The 16,885-nt window shown below is 49.0% G+C and overlaps 6 protein-coding genes and 1 non-coding gene across 7 annotated transcripts; 5 read left to right on the plus strand and 2 right to left on the minus strand.

The window, feature by feature from the left end:
* Nucleotides 1-666: 666 nt before the first annotated feature.
* On the plus strand, nucleotides 667-2,681 carry BO85DRAFT_479938 (MCT family MFS transporter). The gene is made up of 4 exons (XM_025662981.1): nucleotides 667-1,554; nucleotides 1,612-1,717; nucleotides 1,779-2,054; nucleotides 2,104-2,681. Exons 1-4 carry the CDS (start codon nucleotides 702-704, stop codon nucleotides 2,264-2,266), a joined length of 1,398 nt encoding a protein of 465 aa, XP_025512863.1. The 5' UTR covers nucleotides 667-701; the 3' UTR covers nucleotides 2,267-2,681.
* Nucleotides 2,682-3,252: 571 nt separating this feature from the next.
* BO85DRAFT_t208 lies at nucleotides 3,253-3,343 on the plus strand. The gene has a single exon. It is a non-coding gene; the product is annotated as a tRNA-Asp (tRNA).
* Nucleotides 3,344-3,807: 464 nt separating this feature from the next.
* BO85DRAFT_402707 (MAGE domain-containing protein) lies at nucleotides 3,808-5,306 on the plus strand. The gene is made up of 3 exons (XM_025657201.1): nucleotides 3,808-4,025; nucleotides 4,092-4,464; nucleotides 4,548-5,306. Exons 1-3 carry the CDS (start codon nucleotides 3,999-4,001, stop codon nucleotides 5,201-5,203), a joined length of 1,056 nt encoding a protein of 351 aa, XP_025512864.1. The 5' UTR covers nucleotides 3,808-3,998; the 3' UTR covers nucleotides 5,204-5,306.
* BO85DRAFT_451830 (ankyrin repeat-containing protein ANK1) lies at nucleotides 5,217-6,527 on the minus strand. The gene is made up of 3 exons (XM_025660680.1): nucleotides 6,165-6,527; nucleotides 5,929-6,106; nucleotides 5,217-5,835 (listed from the first exon to the last, which is right to left on the minus strand). Exons 1-3 carry the CDS (start codon nucleotides 6,174-6,176, stop codon nucleotides 5,510-5,512), a joined length of 516 nt encoding a protein of 171 aa, XP_025512865.1. The 5' UTR covers nucleotides 6,177-6,527; the 3' UTR covers nucleotides 5,217-5,509.
* A 144-nt stretch (nucleotides 6,528-6,671) lies between these two features.
* BO85DRAFT_451831 (DNA-directed RNA polymerase III core subunit RPC11) lies at nucleotides 6,672-7,731 on the plus strand. The gene is made up of 4 exons (XM_025660681.1): nucleotides 6,672-6,881; nucleotides 6,954-7,163; nucleotides 7,270-7,364; nucleotides 7,438-7,731. Exons 1-4 carry the CDS (start codon nucleotides 6,869-6,871, stop codon nucleotides 7,471-7,473), a joined length of 354 nt encoding a protein of 117 aa, XP_025512866.1. The 5' UTR covers nucleotides 6,672-6,868; the 3' UTR covers nucleotides 7,474-7,731.
* A 1,528-nt stretch (nucleotides 7,732-9,259) lies between these two features.
* Nucleotides 9,260-11,048, plus strand: BO85DRAFT_451832 (elongation factor 1-alpha). The gene is made up of 4 exons (XM_025660682.1): nucleotides 9,260-9,362; nucleotides 9,432-9,561; nucleotides 9,624-9,762; nucleotides 9,819-11,048. The coding sequence occupies exons 1-4, from the start codon at nucleotides 9,358-9,360 to the stop codon at nucleotides 10,925-10,927; spliced, it is 1,383 nt and encodes a 460-aa protein (XP_025512867.1). The 5' UTR covers nucleotides 9,260-9,357; the 3' UTR covers nucleotides 10,928-11,048.
* A 3,832-nt stretch (nucleotides 11,049-14,880) lies between these two features.
* BO85DRAFT_479943 (putative extracellular exo-polygalacturonase) lies at nucleotides 14,881-16,440 on the minus strand (the record flags this gene model as incomplete). The annotated part of the gene is made up of 4 exons (XM_025662982.1): nucleotides 14,881-15,444; nucleotides 15,496-15,695; nucleotides 15,756-16,122; nucleotides 16,177-16,440. 4 exons carry the CDS (start codon nucleotides 16,438-16,440, stop codon nucleotides 15,004-15,006), a joined length of 1,272 nt encoding a protein of 423 aa, XP_025512868.1. The 3' UTR covers nucleotides 14,881-15,003.
* Nucleotides 16,441-16,885: the final 445 nt, after the last annotated feature.

Below are 16,885 nucleotides of genomic sequence, written 5' to 3' on the forward strand. Positions count from 1 at the left end.
AAAGCCGAAGTACCTGTCGACGGGCTCCTTCGTATTTGTCAACATCTCAACATCGATGCGCATTGCGCGACCAGCTTTTGTGGGTTTGCAATTCGCATCTTTGCTTATATCGGAGTACAATGCGTGAAGTCCATCATTAGCTTTGACTTGTTACTCTCTGGGGGTGATCACCAAGCTATCCATCAAACAAATCAGATTGTTTCACTGACAACCCAAGACACGAAGCAAGGTACTTCCTCCTTGACACGATTCACTGCAGACATCCTCCAGCGTCTTCCTCTATTCTTTGTATACTGACAGCCTAGATTAAGGCGACATAATAAGTTGAACACCTATCCGGCTGTGCCATTGAGGTCCTGCCGTTCGTGCAACACCCGAGCATGATGCCGAATATGCTGTCGTCCGACCAACACCACGTATTGATGTGAGATAGAACACTCAATTTTTCACCGACAGCAGGTTTTAGCTGCAGCTCACTGACTCATGGTGAAATGCCGCGTTCGGAAACCGAGCCGAAGTTGGACGAGGAACTCGCTGAGAGGTCCGATAGGATCATCCCGCCGATGATCCTTCAGCCCAGGCCCGTAACCCAATCTGGCCCCCGCCGTATGCCTGACCGACTATATCTCAAGCACCCCGCTCTCTTTTGGCCTCTGCTACGCGCAGATTACGCTCAGTGCTAGCAGAACATAATATCAACTATGGCGCTTGAGCAAAAGTCGGCCGCCTCCATCGCCGAGCAGCCCTGGCGCTCAACAGACTTGCAAGGCCCGTCTGACCTTAGCGCCGCGCATTCCACTGCCAGCTACGGCAGACCCCGATCGTTCGAGATCGTTGAAGCACCAGCTCAAATCTCCACCAACACCTTTCACGTCCGTGACACTACTCCCCATGATATATTTCCAGATGGTGGAACCAGGTCATGGGTTGTTGTTTTGGGGTCCTTTTTCCTACTGATGAGCAGTTACGGCATGATGAACTCTACTGGTGTCCTGCAGAGTTATTTTGCCAGTCACCAGCTGTCGGACTACACCAGTAGTGTCATCGGTTGGATTCCGGGTCTATTTGTCTTCTGTGGCCTGGGCTTGGGCGCCCAGGTTGGTCCGATGTTCGACAGGTACGGACCTACGGGCATTCTCATTGCCGGGACGGCCTGCTACGTCGCGGGCCTGCTATTGATGGCTGAATGCCAACTCTACTGGCAATTTATCTTGACCTTTGGTGTTCTCACTGGCATGGGCGCTGCTCTGTTGAGCACGGCTGCCATTTCTGCCGTTCCCCATTGGTTCGATCGCCGAGTTGGCTTGGCTATGGGCACGGCGATGGCCGGAGCGGGAGTTGGGGGAGTGGTATTCCCCTGGGTTCTCCGGGCAGGGTTTAAGGACCTTGGATACAAGTGGACCATGCGGCTGCTTGCATTGATTGTGGGGACCTTGTGTGCGATGGGAATTGCTTTTGTTCGTTCTCGTCTACCAAGAAGCCAGAGCAAGCCGAGCATCAACGTGCGTGCCTTCCAGGACGCCAGGTTTACCTGGTTGACCATGGGAACATTCAGTAAGCCCAAGACTCTCGGCCGCTCTAGGGTAATATTGGTTTGCTAATGACCTGTAGTCATGGAACTGGAAGTCTTTGGCTGCCTCGGTCTCTACCCGACATATGTTGTAATGCAGGGATTTGGCACTACCACCAGCATCATCCTTCTGTCTATTTTGAACGTGTAGGGGCCGCCATGATACCATAACTATAAAAATCCGATCAAATCTGATGCAATTGTCTAGGTGTTCTACCATTGGTCGCCTCGTTGCTGGTGGTGTCGCAGACAAGTATGGGCGAATCAACACGCAGATAGGACTGCTCGGCCTGGGTGCCGTAGCAGTCTTTGTCATCTGGCTACCCTTCGGAAGCAAGTTGGCGGGACTCTATATCTTCAGCTGTGTATATGGATTTGCTTCCGGTTCCTTTATTAGTCTGGCGCCAGCTTGCATCGGTCAAATTTCCAAAGCCAGCGAAGTGGGAGGGAGATTCGGGGTTTGCTATCTGACCGTCAGCTTTGCGTATGCCGCCCGAACTATTGTAGAGGAATGTGCTAATACATCTGAGCAGTACCCTAATCAGTATCCCCATTGGTGGTGAGATGATTGAGACGGTCGGAAAGCAGGCCATGGTGGCCTTTCTCGGTGCCGTTCTGGTCATCGCGATGGGCATGTTCTCCATGGCGCGGTGGTCGTGCCTTAATTACCGATGGCGGTGGCAAGCTAAAATCTGAATTCTGTTTGGTAAGAATCCGGTGCAACTAAGTGACTAATATGAGTCGGTCATCACTGAATTGGGCGATAAAAGTTTGATATTTGGTTTCAACTTTCGGTGTCCTTTCTATCTAATATCAAAAATCCGCTAGCTTTCGGGGTGTTCGAGGCAGTCCTGGCGCCACAGCAACCAGTGACACATAATTATTGGTTTCATCTCTTTCTGATCCCTGTGAAGCTAACTTTATTGGGCACATTTACCTCGTGTGTGTCATCGTGTTGGGGAAGTTTGGGGGAATACTTGGCTGTTGATGCCGCCGGAAACATCGAGTTAGGGCTGCGCGGGGATATCGTGGCCGTGATTGGTGCATTGGCCCAATTGAATTAATATCCCGCCGGAGCCAACCCGAGCAATACAAGCATAGGTTATTTCTTATCACTGGCATATGGTAGAGCATCTGCCGTCTATGTAGACTTCTGTAACTTACCGATAGGTATAGACATCCTGCTACGGCGTTTACGTTGAGGATGCTTGTAGACGCACGTACGTTGGTGGCCGTGTGTAGATATCTGGCAAGATCTCGATCCTTGTTATGCTTGTTCGGTCTATGCTTACCTGGTGATCATGCCTTTGACGGCCAATGGCTTGCATCTATTCTATCGGTGGTAGTATTGGTGTGCATATAGTGATCTGGATATTACCATGGTGTCGATGTCGCTGCAGACTGACAACGATGGTGGTGCCGTGAATATATATTGGCTCAACCGAAGATGCTGGTACTATTAGTACTAGCAAGCACCGACAACCACTCAGCGCACAGCTTCACCATCAAACCAGCATACAGATTCAGCCTCATTAGAGTATTCCAACTGTCATTTACACAATCACCCAAAACAATGATCCCAAACCAATAGCGATGTCAACGAAACTTCCCTTGAAGACAACATAAACCCCAATTGCTATTTTCAAACATAATGTCAAAAATAGGGAAACCAACATATCAAATCCTCGATGGTCTAACGGTCATGATTTCCGCTTGTCAATCCCCTTTCGGGAACAAGCGCGGGAGACCTGGGTTCGACTCCCAGTCGGGGAGATTTCTTTTTCATTCCATTTTTCTTTTTCTGTTTTTGTTATTGATAACCCCATTACCCCCTACCACCTATTGGACACAAAACATGTTCTTTCATATTCGTATTTGGCATTTCTGCACTATCTCGTCCATGGTACTGCTGCAAAGAGTAGACGTAACTAGTCGAACTAACGCTTCATAGAACAAAGAGAACCGTACACTGAACCCTCCAAAAAAGGCACTAATACTATGTGGCTAAAGTTATTCTTACACACTAAACAACATATCCTACCCTGTAGCCAATAACACACACAGTAATCAGCCAACAATCTCAATGAAAGCATGCATCAATTGCTGCGCAACCAACCTGTAGTATCATATCAAACCCTTATCTTACCCGCCAAGCACATCATACCCAAATAGGATAAATCACGCCCGCCGCGCCCCACCCGAATCTAGTCGCGCCGCAGCGCGTTCCACCGAACAAAGGGAAACCGTCGGCAACAATCAATACGCCGTTACTTGCCTGTCCTTACAGACAAACAACACAAAACAACACAAAAACAGACAGGAAGAGACCAGATGCTCATTGCCATGTAGGCTGTCAGTATAGCATTCATAGACAACTACAACACCCACATCCCCACCCAGACGAAGAAGAGAAAAAAGACCCGAAGCAATGGCACCTGCCCGTAAACGCCGCGCGGTATGTCACTCACTCATACCTATACACTGCACCAAGCTCAAATCTAACATGTAACTGCATGCAAAGGTCCCCGACTCACCCAGCGAAGAAGACGACGTTCCCACGCCCGCGACGCAACGACGCCGGGTAGCAGCGGCGCATAGCGGAGACGATGGCGACGACGACGACGACGATGCCGGTTCGGATTATGCGTACGATACGCGGGCGCCCAGTAGCACGGACGTGATGGTGAAGAAGATGGTGCGGTTAGCGCTAGCGAGCGAGTTCTCGCGTCTGCCGATCCGACGATCGGATATTAGTGTTAAGGTGCTTGGGGAGCAGGGGACGAGACAGTTCAAGACGGTGTTTGAGGAGGCGCAGAGGGTGTTGCAGGAGAAGTTTGGGATGGAGATGATGGAGTTGCCGGTTAAGGAGAAGGTTACGGTGCAGCAGAGGAGGGGTGAGTTTTTCTATCTATTTATATCTATTTCGTGTGAAGGTGTGTATTGGCTAACTGGTGGATGTGGATGTGGATGTGAACAGCTGCGCAAAAGGTTGAAAAGCCCTCATCTACGAACAAGTCCTGGATAGTGACGACTACGTTGCCGACGAAGTACCGGAAGCCTGAGATTTTGTTGCCTAGTAGGGCGCCCATGGAGAGTACATATACGGGGCTGTATAGTTTTATTATCGCGGTGATTGTGCTTAATGGGGGCACGATTCATGAGCAGAAGCTTGAGAGATATCTGAAGCGGACTAATACGGATGCGTGGACGCCTATTGATCGGACGGATCGGTTCTTGCAGCGGTTGTGTAAGGAGGGGTATTTGGTGCGCAATCGCGATGTGGATGGTGGAGAGGAGGTCATTGAGTATATCCTTGGGCCTAGGGGGAAGATTGAGGTGGGGACCAAGGGGGTTGCGAGGTTGGTTCGGGAGGTCTATGGACAGTCTGAGGGCAGTGAGAGGGATGATGAGTTTGAGATCCGGCTGGCGCGGAGTCTTGGGCTTAAGCAGCCGGAACCGCGTGCCCAGGAAGAGCAGGCTGAGGAGGGTGGTGGTGGTGGTGGTGGTGGTGGTGATGGAGAGGAGGACGGGAGGCAAAGGCAGAGGCGGGAGCAGCCTAGCCGCCGGGTTAATAGGCGGTTGCCTGAATCCGAGGATGAGGAGGAGAGTGAGGAGGAGGAGAGCGATGGTTGACCACCATGTCTTCCTTTTTGTTTATGTGATGACTTGTCGTTTGTTGTATTGTTTTCTAGCTAAATTCTGTCTGAATGATACCCGTTGATTATGGTTCTGACTTGCATAGATTGCTCACCTGGTATGGAAGAAGATCATAGTTGGTACCAGCCCAAAACACCACTGATGGTTTAACAAGAATTCATATTAGGCCCGCGGACTGGCCGCATGCATCCGAACAGCCATCTATGCTTCGAATACAGGAACAAAGTAATCATCAGTGGTATATCTATGATCAAAAAAGTCGCTATACACAGTTGTTGCCGTCTATTCGCTGTCACTGGCGCTGTCGTGAACCGATCCATTGTCCGCATCCTCCCTTAGCCCCTCCGCCATGATGTACTCTGCTTGCTGTAGCGTGGTCTTGATCTCCTGGTTATTGTAGACGAGATCAGCTGGTTTCTGACCGTGCTTGTTCCTGACACGCGGGTCACAACCGGCTTCGCACATCATCTTGATCATTGCCTCGCCTAGTTCGGCGTCCTTCTCGTTCGCATAGCGCACGGCGGTATGCAGCGGGGTATCTTTGTCCAGACGGGTGAGGGGGTCGCATTCGAAGTACTGAATATCGAAGAGGGCGTCCATGACGTCGTCTGCAACACAATGTCATTAGATCAGCATGTGTATAAGGCAGTGCTGATGCCAAGAGGATAGGGCTGTGGTCTCAATGAGGGGTGTTCACTTACAGCTACCGTACGTAGCACATATGTGAAGAGCGTGATTCCCCATCGAATCCGTCACACCGTTGAAGAATTCGGCCACTTCTTCATTCGACTTTCCCTCCATACGCTCCAGGACACCCTCTATCAAGTGAGGCTGATCTCGACGGCAGGCCTCTACGACTAGTTCACGGGGGGAAGCGCCCTATGCAACCAATGCTTGTTAGCAACGGAACCGGAGTGGGGGGTATTGCAGCACTCACTTCGTCAGCCATGGTTGGTTGTTCTTGAGAAATCACAAGTGTAGGGTACGACAAGTAGCTGTATCTTGAATAGTCAAGGGTGGTTGCGCGGAGGGGTCAAACAAATGCCGCAAGTATGGGGCCGGGTTAGCCGCGAAGGTGGTAAAGGAGGCGGTGTCGGAAACGAGGACTGGGGATCAGCAATGCCTCAAAAGCAACTGAAACAATCGACGGTAGTGTTTCAGGGTAGTGAGTCAGTAGCCCTGAGCGTTGAGGAAAGGCACAGAAAGCTTTGATCGATGTAGATTCCTTGCAGCTGCGTTTAAAAGTACTATCAGTGGGATACTGTCTCCTATTGTTGTTCCCCGCGGCCGAGCATACAGTACAGTAGTGGAATGGAATGCATGACTCCCGCCGCGGACAGCCATTCGGAAGGGAGGTTACTCCGGCCGGCCAGGCAGCCCCGCGTCCAATCGGCGGCGGTGAATCTCTCCGCCAACGAAATCGCCGGTCGATAAGAGCCTCAGCAGCTAGCCGGCGATTATCGTCCAGATCGCTGCGACCCTTACTTGCGCCGGACAGTGGCAGCTGCACCAGTCCCGTAACCGCCTTTATGAAGGCTATGCTATGCGAGAATTGTGCTACAAACTGACTGACTGATTGATCCCTTGATTGATTGACGGACTTTCACCCAGGAGGAAGCAAGCAAGCAAGCAATATTCACGATGCCGTTGACCTGTTAGTTTTCTCCTCTTGCAGCCCCTACATTTACAGTACTTGTTAACTAACCCTCACCTTTCTACTCCCCAGTCTGCCCTAACTGCAGCAATGCGCTCACGATCTCTCGTGCGGAACCGACCACAAGACATCCCCTAGGTGTCAACCGATTCGAATGCCGCACCTGCCCATACCAATATGCTCTGGACCAGAGCTGGTTTGAGAAGACCCCCATGAAGCAGAAGGAAGTGGAAGATGTCTTTGGAGGCAAGGAAGAATTCGCAAATGCGGATAGCGTGGCCAGTAAGTCACAAGCCTGGAGGGGCACTCTTCCCTACGGTTGTTGGAATAAACTTGGGGGCTTGGGGCTAATGTTGTGCTTTCTCTTCCCTTTTTTCCCTACCCGCAGCTCAATGCCCCGCAGAAGACTGTAATGGCGACCGCGCATACTTTTTCCAGCTGCAGATTCGGAGTGCAGACGAACCGATGACCACATTCCTAAAGGTGGGTGCGCACCAGCGGCTTATGCGGTTCTCATGCATCTGGCCTGACATGCCTTGCTGATTGCGGTTGACAGTGTACCACGTGTGGTGCCCGATGGAGAGAGAACTGAGGCTACTCCATTATTAGAGTTTGGACTATGGAGATATCCCTGGAGAACAATATGTGTTGTTCGAATAATAGAGGGGCGGGGGATAACGTAGAGAAAGAACGGGAATTGTAGGAAAGGGAAAAAAAAAAGGGAAGGCTGGTGCTACGGTGTATGATTAGGATGATGATCTGGGCCCCTGCGATTGTGATTATTCCCATTTGCGATGATTTACATCGAGATTACTACTAGAGATACCCCTCAATGGATGATGACACCAATCCATAGCAACTACTATACAAGAGTGATTAAAATACACGCCTACTCCCTATTGGAGTGAGCTAAGAAAAGTATGTCAGATTAAGCGCAAAAGAAGAAATTTTCTTCCCGCCTCGTTGATCCAATTTATTATTATTTTTTTAGTATTTAATTTTTTTGGGACTTTTTTTTCCGTTCCTATTTCCCCCTCCTACAGAATTTGCCGCCGCCAACGAAATCTACGTACTAACTATTCATGGTAACCTGGCAACGGCGGGCAAATAATGGCCCGATTGGGATTGGCCAGATCCAGGTAAGCTACCAGATTAGGAGGAGTATAGTAAGTGGTACTTTGTAGAAAGGATCCTTTGTGTGTGTTGTTTCTGGTACGGTACCAAATCTTGAGTCATTTTTTTCTCACTTCTTTTTCTCTTATCCTCAAAACAGTCACTGTCGGGGTCCCAAAGAGGAAGGGGGTTGGTTAAGGATGGGAAAAGAAAAAAGACGAAATAAAAAGAAAAGAGAAAGGCTAGATACCTAACCGCACTGTCAGGTCAAGACACTAAGTGAGGGGCAGTGATGATGGCAAAAAAATGATGTGGGCAAAAGGGAAAAAAAGATTTTCTCTCACATGTTTTGCCGCACCAGCCATCCCACTATCAAAAAAGCGATGATGTTTGAGATTGTCGGGTGTCCACATCATTTTTTTAATGTGAATCGCTAGTAAGAATTTGAGATATTATTGAGCATCATCCCATGATAGCGAGTACAATGTCCCGAGTAAATACCAACATTGCTATACTCCCACTGCTGTTGCTGCTATCTAGTTTGCTACGTTGGTCGTTGACCTCACAGGGATTTCCACCAAAAAAGTGGACCGGGCGGGCGCCACTCGGCCGTGCCACAGCAGCCTGAGAGCGGACAAATAACAACAGCCGCTTGCCGCGGGGTTCGGTTGCAAACATGACCAAACAGGCCAGGCCATCATCAACCCACCGCTGCGTTGATGCCCAGGATTTCAGTCCAATAATCCACAATTTACCAACGGATAGAGCTAGATGAGTTAGTCCAGCTAGATAGACAAGAGGACCGGAGGGAGGGGACCGAGAGAGAGAGAAAAATTTTCGATGAAAGAGTGGTCAAGGTGGGGTCGTAGTTCGGCGCTCCGAAGGCGAGGAACCAAGGAAAGGCGAGAAAAGGACAGGCTGATCGCGCAGTGTTGCTGGGCTGCAAGCGTGTCCAGTTGAGTCTGGAAAAGGCTCCGCCGTGAAGATTCTGCGTTGGTCCCGCACCTGCGTGGTGGGGGCATTACCCCTCCATGTCCAATGAATTCAAGTCAAAGCCAAGGGTTGAAGCCCGCCCGCTTAGTCGCCTTCTCGCTTGACCCCTCCATATAAGTATTTCCCCTCCTCCCCCTCCCACAAATTTTTCCTTTCCCTTTCCTCCCTCGTCCGCTTCAGTACGTATATCTTCCCCTCCCATCTCTCTCTTCCTTCCTGTCTCTTCTCTCTTTCTTCATTCATCCCTCTCTCTAACTGACTTTGTTGCTCAGCACCTCTACGCGTTCTGGCCGTAGTATCTGAGCAATTTTTTCTACAGACTTTTTCTTAATTCCAAAAAAGAACTTCGAGTTCATTCACAACCGTCATCATGGGGTAGGTTCAGACAACAATCCATCATCTGAGGGAGAAAGGACATCGGCTAACGGCTATCTTCAACAACAGTAAGGAGGACAAGACTCACATCAACATCGTCGTTATCGGCCACGTCGATTCCGGCAAGTCCACCACCACTGGTCACCTGATCTACAAGTGCGGTGGTATCGACCAGCGTACCATCGAGAAGTTCGAGAAGGTAAGGAGGATCATACATCCGACAGTGTTCTATCAAGACACGGTACTAACTACATCCTACAGGAAGCCGCCGAGCTCGGTAAGGGTTCCTTCAAGTACGCTTGGGTTCTTGACAAGCTCAAGTCCGAGCGTGAGCGTGGTATCACCATCGACATTGCCCTCTGGAAGTTCCAGACTGGCAAGTATGAGGTCACCGTCATTGGTATGTACTGACAGTTCTCTCTCTTCATCAAATCAATATACTAACGTCCATCATAGACGCCCCCGGTCACCGTGACTTCATCAAGAACATGATCACTGGTACCTCCCAGGCTGACTGCGCTATCCTCATCATTGCCTCCGGTACTGGTGAGTTCGAGGCTGGTATCTCCAAGGATGGCCAGACTCGTGAGCACGCTCTGCTTGCTTTCACCCTCGGTGTCCGCCAGCTCATCGTTGCCCTCAACAAGATGGACACCTGCAAGTGGTCCGAGGACCGTTACAACGAAATCGTTAAGGAGACCTCCAACTTCATCAAGAAGGTCGGATACAACCCCAAGGGTGTTCCTTTCGTCCCCATCTCCGGTTTCAACGGTGACAACATGCTCGAGCCCTCCCCCAACTGCCCCTGGTACAAGGGTTGGGAGAAGGAGACCAAGGCCGGCAAGGTCACCGGTAAGACCCTCCTTGAGGCCATCGACGCCATCGAGCCCCCCGTCCGTCCCTCCAACAAGCCCCTCCGTCTTCCCCTCCAGGATGTCTACAAGATCTCCGGTATTGGAACTGTTCCCGTCGGTCGTGTCGAGACCGGTATCATTGCCCCTGGTATGGTCGTGACCTTCGCTCCCGCCAACGTCACCACTGAAGTCAAGTCCGTTGAGATGCACCACCAGCAGCTCAAGGAGGGTGTCCCCGGTGACAACGTTGGTTTCAACGTCAAGAACGTTTCCGTCAAGGAGGTTCGCCGTGGTAACGTTGCCGGTGACTCCAAGAACGACCCCCCTCTTGGCTGTGAGAGCTTCACCGCCCAGGTCATCGTCCTCAACCACCCCGGTCAGGTCGGCGCTGGTTACGCTCCCGTCCTGGACTGCCACACTGCTCACATTGCTTGCAAGTTCGCTGAGCTCCTTGAGAAGATTGACCGCCGTACCGGAAAGTCTGTTGAATCTGCCCCCAAGTTCATCAAGTCCGGTGACGCTGCCATCGTCAAGATGATTCCCTCCAAGCCCATGTGTGTTGAGGCTTTCACTGACTACCCCCCTCTTGGTCGTTTCGCCGTCCGCGACATGAGACAGACTGTTGCTGTGGGAGTCATCAAGGCTGTTGAGAAGAAGGAGGGTGGTTCTGGCAAGGTCACCAAGGCCGCCCAGAAGGCCGGTAAGAAATAAGGTGGTGCAGGGTGAAAATGGCATGATGAACCTTTGATGATCAAACAAAACAATGGAATTACGGAATTAGACTTTAAGTTTATGTAGTTGATCCTACAAAACTTGAATTACGACTCGTTTCGTTCATTTAACTCGCATCGTAGGCATTTTGTAGCGTTTTCCGTTTTCGGCGACATGAAGCTGAAGTAGTCGTTCTATATCAAAATCTTAGTAAGCCGTCAGCGGTGGCTGACTAATCATATCGCCAACCAATCACAGTGCTCCTGCTTAGACGTCCCCCCGCATCGGAGAACTTCGACAAACAAAGACATATCGACTTCGTTGGTTACAGTAGATAACGATACATGTTTGAGATGTCTCTGCGACTTGAGCTTACGTCAAGCCTTTGTTGGTTCTATAGTTGCATTCGGCTCTATTTGATTCGTGTTTGTGTTGTAACTACCAAGTTACAACCTTATCATGCCGCAACTACCCTATGAAGTCCACACAACAGTCATCATCTAAACCGCTCAAGTCACCGTCTCCGACATGCCATCCATGTGTATGTAGCTCAGAATAACCATTCCAGCTTTATTCTGTCTTCATAATAACTCCCTCTATCATCTCAATGATATTAGAGCGTATTGATCATCGTTTATATCATTTACTTTGGAAGCAACAACCCACTACTACGACGGTAACAAGTTCCGTAATTCGGATAACCTAGCCAGAAATGATTGTAAGCTAAGCAACTGCTCTTAAGTTAATTGTTGTCTTGACCAATGGGTGTGGCCGGTAGAGTACGTAGTCTCTGCCTGTACTTAAGTCACGTACTCTTCTTACTTGCTGTGTTAGTTTGTCTATTGAAGTTGATCGGTCCGTTATTCTGTCGCTCCTAGGCACTTACGGTGGGTTTTAATGGGCGCTTCTATGCGTACATTAAGTCTGAAAGACTACTAGTAGCATTTAGCATTCTGGTGGTAGACATAACATTACCATGATTATGATGGGAGGTAGTAAGTAGATGGGATTCTAGATAGTCTCCATATGTAGGTTTCGCGGAGTCATGGATTTTCTTTCTATATTCTCTTTACTATTATTAGACGGGTGTCGCATTGCCGGCTTTCTGGATGGACAATATTCCTTGCACATGCCATTACACCAACTGGCGAGTATACTACCCCCAATCAAACTCCAAAAGTATAACGGAGAAACGGCTTCAACTTACTAAACCTAAGGAGTGCATTGATAATTTAGGATGTCGAATGAATCACTTCAGCCTCGAATCTCTCGATTTTTCTTTCCTTGTTGCTGAATCCCGACACCCACACACTTTCGAAGGTCATCGAGCATCGAAGGCGGAGGCGTACGTACAAGGAGCATATCCATGTTGTATTGAACAATATCCTCCCATTGTAGTGTGATGCACTGCTGAGGATTGTTCTCTGGTACTGGATGTAGCGTCTTAATCCATGTCAGCACTGAAGATCAAAATCCCACGCATCTCTTTCAATGCCATCATGGAATAAATAGCCTCCAACTAGCTGACCTCTATCTCCCAGTAACAGGGCAAGTGGAACCTTGTACTTTAGTGCTAATGCTAGGACTTTATTATTATTTCCACCAACGTGTCTTAGTTGGTAGCTTGAAATACGACTTGTTGAATTAATGTTCAATCTACGCAATTGTACAGATCGATGTACAGCAGCACATGACCTTCGGGTGACCTGTCCTTCGGGGCAGTTTTTCTTCATCTCCCTCTCCCCTCAACAAAGCGTCCATGGCAAGAATTGTGTTTTGCTGTGATCAACCCAATAAGGCTGTTGCAGCACAAATAAATTGGCTTATGTCTAGATAACATATTAGCAGCAAGCTGAATATTCGTTCTTTTCTTTAGTCCTTCACTGAGTCTTGCTGTATGAACGTCTGGAAATCACTGTCGGCTGGTAGCATCTGGAAAGACGAACATTACTTGGCGCTATGTGAGCTCAGTTGGTGCTTTATTAATCTAACATTATCAAGTACTTTAAGCTTTTGAGATGAATGAAAATAACTAATATAACTTTTATTAATGGGACTAGATTTAAGAGACTTTTATCTTTTCAATTCTAAGTTCTCCGCAACAATGCCTAGTAGTCCATAGGGGTGACCTGACAAGATGTCAATGAGAATGTGCAATGTTTAGTTTTAGTTTCATGCTACGGTACAAGATACTATTGAGGCTGAAGATATTCCACAGCTGCTGCTTATCGAACATCTGATCACAAACCAATTCTTCTCGTTGTTGCCACTTTCGAGCTTGACTATACCATTACTAGCCATTCATCTCGTGGTACCCGACCGTGGCAATTGACAAACCCAGCATTGCCTTTCTGATCTTGTCCTATTAGTGGCTCTCTTCTCTGGCTTTTCTAAGCTTTGGCTCTTGCCTGGATACTCGTTGGTGGTTCATCGACTTGGAAGATGCCCTCCATTCTCAAAAGATCCACAAAGGCGAGAGTTATCAAGGTCATTTCTACAATTCAGGTATTACTAGCGCTGTTTGCACTACCCTCTCTTTTGACATGACATTCTTTCCCATTTGAGTCAAAATCCGTTGTCCCTGTTCCTTTCTTTGGGTTCTCGTCTGGCAAGAACTCCTTTTATTTGGCTCTTCGCACCCGCTGTTGAGCAGCAATGCGACCTCGCATGATTCTCCACTTCTGATCATGCATCATAGTCATTTATCACTTCCAGTGTTTGTTTTGCGTCTCTCCCGCTGGTATCCCCTGCCTTTTACCCTTGTGGCAATATTTGGCTCAGTGTTTTTGGCCTTCTCCGGGTGCGCACGCCGCCTATTTCGCATGTTTTGCTTCGATCTTTCTCTATTATCATCTGCCCGGGCGGCAAATTGGCTCTCTATCGTTTGTAGTATTCTCTCTGTTATATTTCAAGCGGGCTAGCCGCTTCGCCCCCCGGCTTCAGGATTTTATAATTTGGTGGCCTGCTTTTGGGAAGGCCAGAGGTCTTCTTTGTCAAAATCGTCCTCATTGGCACTCCGTGAAGAACTTCCATTTTCATCCAGTTCAACGTCTGATTCGGTTTCAAAGTCAGCGTCCAAGTCCATGTGGTAGTCAGGACTATTATCTAGGACTCAGTACCTCTGTGAAAATTGCCATAGACATAGACCGATTGGTTGATAGACGTGGACACACAGCTTCCGGCTAAGTTGTCGCAGATTTAGTAGTAAGGATCTCCACATCAATTGGAGAAAATCTGTGACAGATGCTATGTAGCGTACCACCCTAGGCTTTCGTGCATGCCTCTAACCAACTCAAGACCTGCTCAGGATCTCCATACACGCATACATTGTGAAGATGCTTGGAAAATCTTGGGTGTGTCCGCCCCTCAATGTTGTATAATATATCGCTTCTGCAAGCAGACATATCGGTTGTATAAAACTGACGGGGTCTGCATCTGAGCTCATCGCCCCCAGGACAAAATGAACAGTGTGTCGAACTTGCAAGTCCTTGAAACAAGATCTTAGTTTGATCATTGGAAGCGCAAACGGCGCTTGAATTACGTTCAGTTGGCTGGAAATGAGGGCTGTCCTACACAGTGACGTACGCGAGTGTCACTCCCACCATGCAGATATCCTTCACCCATCCTAGCTTTCGAATCATTCATCATGGCCAGGTGGGTGCTTAACTGAAGGTTGTACAATGGACTCTCCATCCCATCTTGGCAACGCAGAGTCCTCCGGGATGATGCAGCTGTTTCTTCCAAATTATTCACCGCTAAGGGTGGGGGTTTCCATGAGTGAAAACTATCTGACGACCTTATTTGTAGCTTGTTACATCGCGGCAAGTGCCGTGAGTAGCCCAGGGAATGGCATGATTGACAGCAATCAATCGTTCAAGAGAATTAATCAGATTGACGAAGGGTCAGGATGAAGATTAACATTGCAGATAAGCGGGAATAGTATGCAAAAGTTTTATACATTGGCTTAAATTAAGATCGAGCTGTTGCCAAGAGTATAGTACTGCCATCCATTGATCCTCTTACATGCAGTCGTATATACACAACCCAATCAAGTCGCTTCCCTAGCGATCAATCACTCAGCATCCACTCAAGCCATGTACACCTCCATCCGCCGTATATTTACATGACCCTGTCCCAGCTGTGGTGGCATTCTTCCCTGGATACAGCACCACATTGTCATAGTCGATATTATAGCATGGATGTACCTCTGAGCACGAGACCGTCGAGACCACAGACTTCTCAGTATCCACCCATCCCGTGAAATTGACAAACGCAACATTGGAAATTGACATCTTGCTTGTGCCCACGTAGGAACCATTGTCTCCACTGTCCTGGCTTATGGAAGGGCCAGCACTTGCTCCCTGTACATTAAAGTTTGAGAATAGTACGTTACGGATGCTGCCCCATCCATCGCCGCGAGGTACACCAGCGCTTTCGTAGGAACTTTGGGGAACGAGAGCTCCCACCCAGGTTTTGAGGTAGGCGCTGTTGTGCATGTCTTCGTTGTATCGGATGATCTGATCACCGTTAGTACTACTGATGATGGTGGCGGGGAAAACATCACGTACATTGACCTTGTCCACGCGGATGTTAGCTACGCTGCTATCTTCCAAATATTGACCCAGGCTGCCAATGGCGATGCCGTTGCCACCACGGCAGGTGACATTCTGAATGTCGATATTATAGGAGCGAGGCTTGATAGCGATGCAGTCATCTCCACCTTGGTAAACAAAGTTGGTGAGCTGGATGTTGACAGCATCCATAGTATCTGAATACACGACACTAGTCAGTCCTAGTACAAGTCACTAATAAGGATGGAAAAACATACCGAAACCATCCGTATTCTGCACCCAATTGTCACCCCACGGGGCATCCACAGCCGTGGCATTGCAGTAGATGTTGTTGAAGCGCATATTAGTCCCGTTCATGATGTTGATACTCCATAGGGGCGGATCCTTGACGTAGAAGCTGTCAACAATCACTTCAGACACGTTCCAGAATACAAAGGGCATCGGACGCCCCGGCTGTGTGTCGCCCTTCTCAGCTGTGTACCAAGTATTTCCATTGCCGTCGATGCCGCCGGTGCCATAGCCATTGATGGTGATGTTGTCGCCGCTAATAATGAAGCCCGCATGGTGGTTTTGGAACGCAACTGGGTAGGAGTTGTTACGCCAGTAGGTGAGATTGTCGGAAAACTGGACCGAATCAGTGTTTCACAGGTCACGAGATGGACACTGAGGAAGTCTTACTGTCCACTTTCCCCGCCATTCGATTGCCACATCCTTCAATGTTGGATGCAGTCTTGTCGCAATCCAGTAGGATTGGTCTTCGGGGAAAATGATGGTACCTCCATTGCCACACTCTTCGAACGCCGCCATAATATTGGGGACGTCGTCACGATGGCCCCCGTTTGCTCGCACGGTGCAGACATTGTGGTTGTTTTCCACATTTCCTGCATGGCCAACGGAGGCCAGCCCCAGGAGCAAGAGCGAAACCGAAGCTGTTAGCTGCATTATGGACGCGGGTGATGCGCGCTGTAAGTGTCTGGGAGCATTGGTTCCTTTATTGAATGCTGACCGGGGCTTCCATTAGAGGTGATGGACGATCAGATGAGACTTCGGTGCTACTTCTACCGAACTACAAATCCCACTAATATCACCAATTTCCCTGTGCGGAGAAAACCCGGGGAGAACTCCATGCATTGGCATTCGAATGACGCCTTTATGCACGATCGACGGGCTCTCTGTAGGAAATTCCACCAATAACGCCGGCAATCCCACTAGCCTACTGCTGCACAGCCAACCAACGCCGCACCCCTGAACGTGTGAGAAAGCTTGCCTGTTTGCTTATATTTGATTGATTCAATCCGCCATTCAGCCGAGACCGACCTGACTAATTCACCCCAGACTGGCCCGTTAAGCCAATCGATCCGTCCCGCACGAGCACGCCAGCGATATT

This window comes from Aspergillus piperis (genome assembly GCF_003184755.1).
Source record: "Aspergillus piperis CBS 112811 unplaced genomic scaffold BO85scaffold_17, whole genome shotgun sequence".
Classification (NCBI taxonomy): Eukaryota; Fungi; Ascomycota; class Eurotiomycetes; order Eurotiales; family Aspergillaceae; genus Aspergillus; species Aspergillus piperis.